Genomic DNA, 2,708 nt, shown 5'->3' on the forward strand with positions numbered 1-2,708 from the left:
GAGAAATAATTAATAACCAGAAAAGACATGAATGTGACGATCTGATCAAAGCTGCTTTTATTGTCTTTTTATGTAACAGTGGTTATTGTTGCTGCTGAGTACAAGGATGCAAAACAGAAGCTTTACTTCTTCATAAATGAAATGTTCTCACAGTTTAACTTGAACAGAACAACATTTATACTCAGAGAATCAATTGTTAAGCAGGAAAGGAAGAAAACTGCAATGAAGCCAAAATAAACTGAACATTTAGATAAACTTAAATGTTGTGGTTTACAGACAGTCGAAACACGAAAATATGTGGCGTAATTTCTTCCGAAACTTCTCCCAGAAACCAGGCTCTCTAGCTCCAGGTTTAATAGTCTCCTCTATCCATTCCTTGTACTCGCAGACATCCATGAATCCAAATGGTTCACTGCAGGCAAAGTCTGGATCTCCAGTGAAGGAAATAACGCCATAGAGCTTTTTCTGGTAAACTACTCCTCCTCCAGAGTCGCCCTGTCACAAACAAAGGGTTTCAGTCGTTTAGTCACAGATTCTAGTGAAACGCAGCAACAAGGTTTAGTTTTTATTAAGAAAATGGATAAAAGACCAACCCGAGATGCGTCCTTTGTAGAGTTTGCAGCACATTTCCAGTGCTGATTCAGTCTCTTTTTTCTTGCTATTTCTGGCATCTCCTCATTTTTCACAATCGCAATATCAGCACACTGAAGTTCAGATGGATAAGTCCAGTCCTCATCAACTAAAAAGAAGCATAACCAGATAATCAGCCTGTCTTAATATTCATGTTCTATTCAGAATATTTCTTCACTTTCTGCCACCGATACTCATTTTATTTCTGCTTGTTTTTGTTGATCAAAAGTTAAAGAAACTCTGTTGGCTGATTTAAAATATCTTAATCATTTTGAGGTCATGAGAAAAACAGTGAGAAACATGAACATTAATCTTACTTCGTTTGTTTTTAGGGCCCGCTTTTTCTGGTCCAAAACCTGCGATCTGGACTTTGGTTCCTCTGAAAGATAATAAAAATACTAGAAATAATAAAACTAAGCCTTTGAGAATTTGGAAATCTCCTCCTGGATGAATTATGCCTCATCTTGAAGCTCAGAAACAACATTTTAGTTTAATTAAAAACATGACTTACACACTGAGGGGAGTTTCACAATCAGTCAGCGGTATAGGTGTGATTGTTGTTGGGTTTGGCAGCTTCACCAGCATGATGTCATGTTTATCATTGCCTTCTGTATAGATATCATATTCAGTGACAACATGTTTGTCTGGTTTAGGACTTTTAGGATGAACTCCTAAATATGCTATATGAGTCCTGTGACAATAAAGCACATTTATTAGATATAAGAACTCAGTCATTGGTGATTTTTCATCAACAGTGTCTCTGTCTCACCATCCCTTGCCTGACTTCCAGCAGTGAGCTGCAGTCAGGATCCATTGATCGCTGATCAGGGAGCCTCCACAGAGATAACCTTCTTTCCTTGCATAATTTACAGCTATAAATTTAACATGATAGTGACGCTCCTCTTCCTCACATTTTTCACCTCCAATGATTCTCTTTTCCAGATGGATGGAGCTCACTGGAACACCTGCAGAAGAAGGTTGGCTTTTTCAAACAGTCCAGGAAAAATGTTCTCAGCAGAACCAGGTTCTAACATCACAGTTAAATTCAGAAAGACGTCGTAGAAGCATTGAAAACTAAAACATGTCAGCATAGTGATGAGGTTTATATCCTGAAACACAGAGAACTAAAACTCATAATTCTGCTATTANGGCCGCCTGTGGAGCTGGTTGACAGTTGTCTTTTGTATCTATGCTTCTTTTTCTATAGCCCTATTTACATTATCCTTTTAAAACTGTGCTGAGAATGATTTGAGCATGATAACTAAGGTAACTGTTGAGTGTAAATGGTATGCAGAACTGAACCAGACCGCGCCAGACCCAACAGAACCGCGCTAACACGGTCCATCAGTAGGGCTCTGCCTAGTTCAGTTCTGGCTCGGTTCTCAGATAACAAAGACTGCATGAGCAGACCGCCTCATCTCCTTACAGTCAGCCTCCCTAATCAGGAAATTTCAGACGTTCATAAAATCCTAGCTTCCCTAACGTGCCGCACGATTTCCAGTGATGATTCTGCTCAGCAGAGTGATGAACCTCAACGTCTGTCGTTGTTTCCTGCATCTATAAGCCCTGATTAGACGATCGTTTATCGTATCCACTTCCCAAAAGCCGACTCTGTCCAGTAAATTCACCAAAGGCCGCCTTCTTCTCCTGACTCTCTGCAAACTGCCTGAATGTTACGGGCGCCGCCATGTTGGTTTGCTTGTTAACCTGTAGAGAGCAGTAGTACCGTAGATCGCCACTAGTGGGCAAGGAACTGTGCTAGCGTGGTGTGTCAATGGTCGTAAGGAACTGAGCTCGGCACGGTTAACTGATCAAAGTTCGGTCTGAATTTTGCACGGATCGGTTTTCAGAGGTAGTGGAAATGGGGCTTATGTCTGTTTCTGTCTCCTTGAACCCCAGTGGGCCTCAGCAGATGGCCGCTCACACTGACTGGATGATCTGGTTGAATTTTTCTCTAAAAAGTGCCTTGGGATGATGAGTTGTGAATTGTCACTATAGAAATAAACTGATTTCTATAGTGCAGCATCCCACTTTGGATGGTGCAGCTCTTCTTTCTAGGAATCTGGCCACATTTATTA

General features: G+C 40.8%; 1 protein-coding gene across 1 annotated transcript in view; it reads right to left on the reverse strand.

The window, feature by feature from the left end:
- Positions 1-270: 270 nt before the first annotated feature.
- LOC107094401 (kallikrein-7-like) overlaps positions 271-2,708 on the reverse strand; it is a 5,243-nt gene continuing 2,805 nt past the window's right edge. Inside the window, exons 2-5 of the mRNA XM_015389974.1 lie at positions 1,400-1,595; positions 1,146-1,321; positions 594-739; positions 271-495 (exon numbers count right to left, since the gene is read on the reverse strand). Coding sequence (XP_015245460.1) covers positions 271-495; positions 594-739; positions 1,146-1,321; positions 1,400-1,595 — 743 coding nt within the window. The remainder of the gene's footprint in view (positions 496-593; positions 740-1,145; positions 1,322-1,399; positions 1,596-2,708) is intronic.

This window comes from Cyprinodon variegatus, unplaced genomic scaffold (genome assembly GCF_000732505.1).
Source record: "Cyprinodon variegatus isolate N-32 unplaced genomic scaffold, C_variegatus-1.0 Scaffold481, whole genome shotgun sequence".
NCBI classification, from domain to species: domain Eukaryota; kingdom Metazoa; phylum Chordata; class Actinopteri; order Cyprinodontiformes; family Cyprinodontidae; genus Cyprinodon; species Cyprinodon variegatus.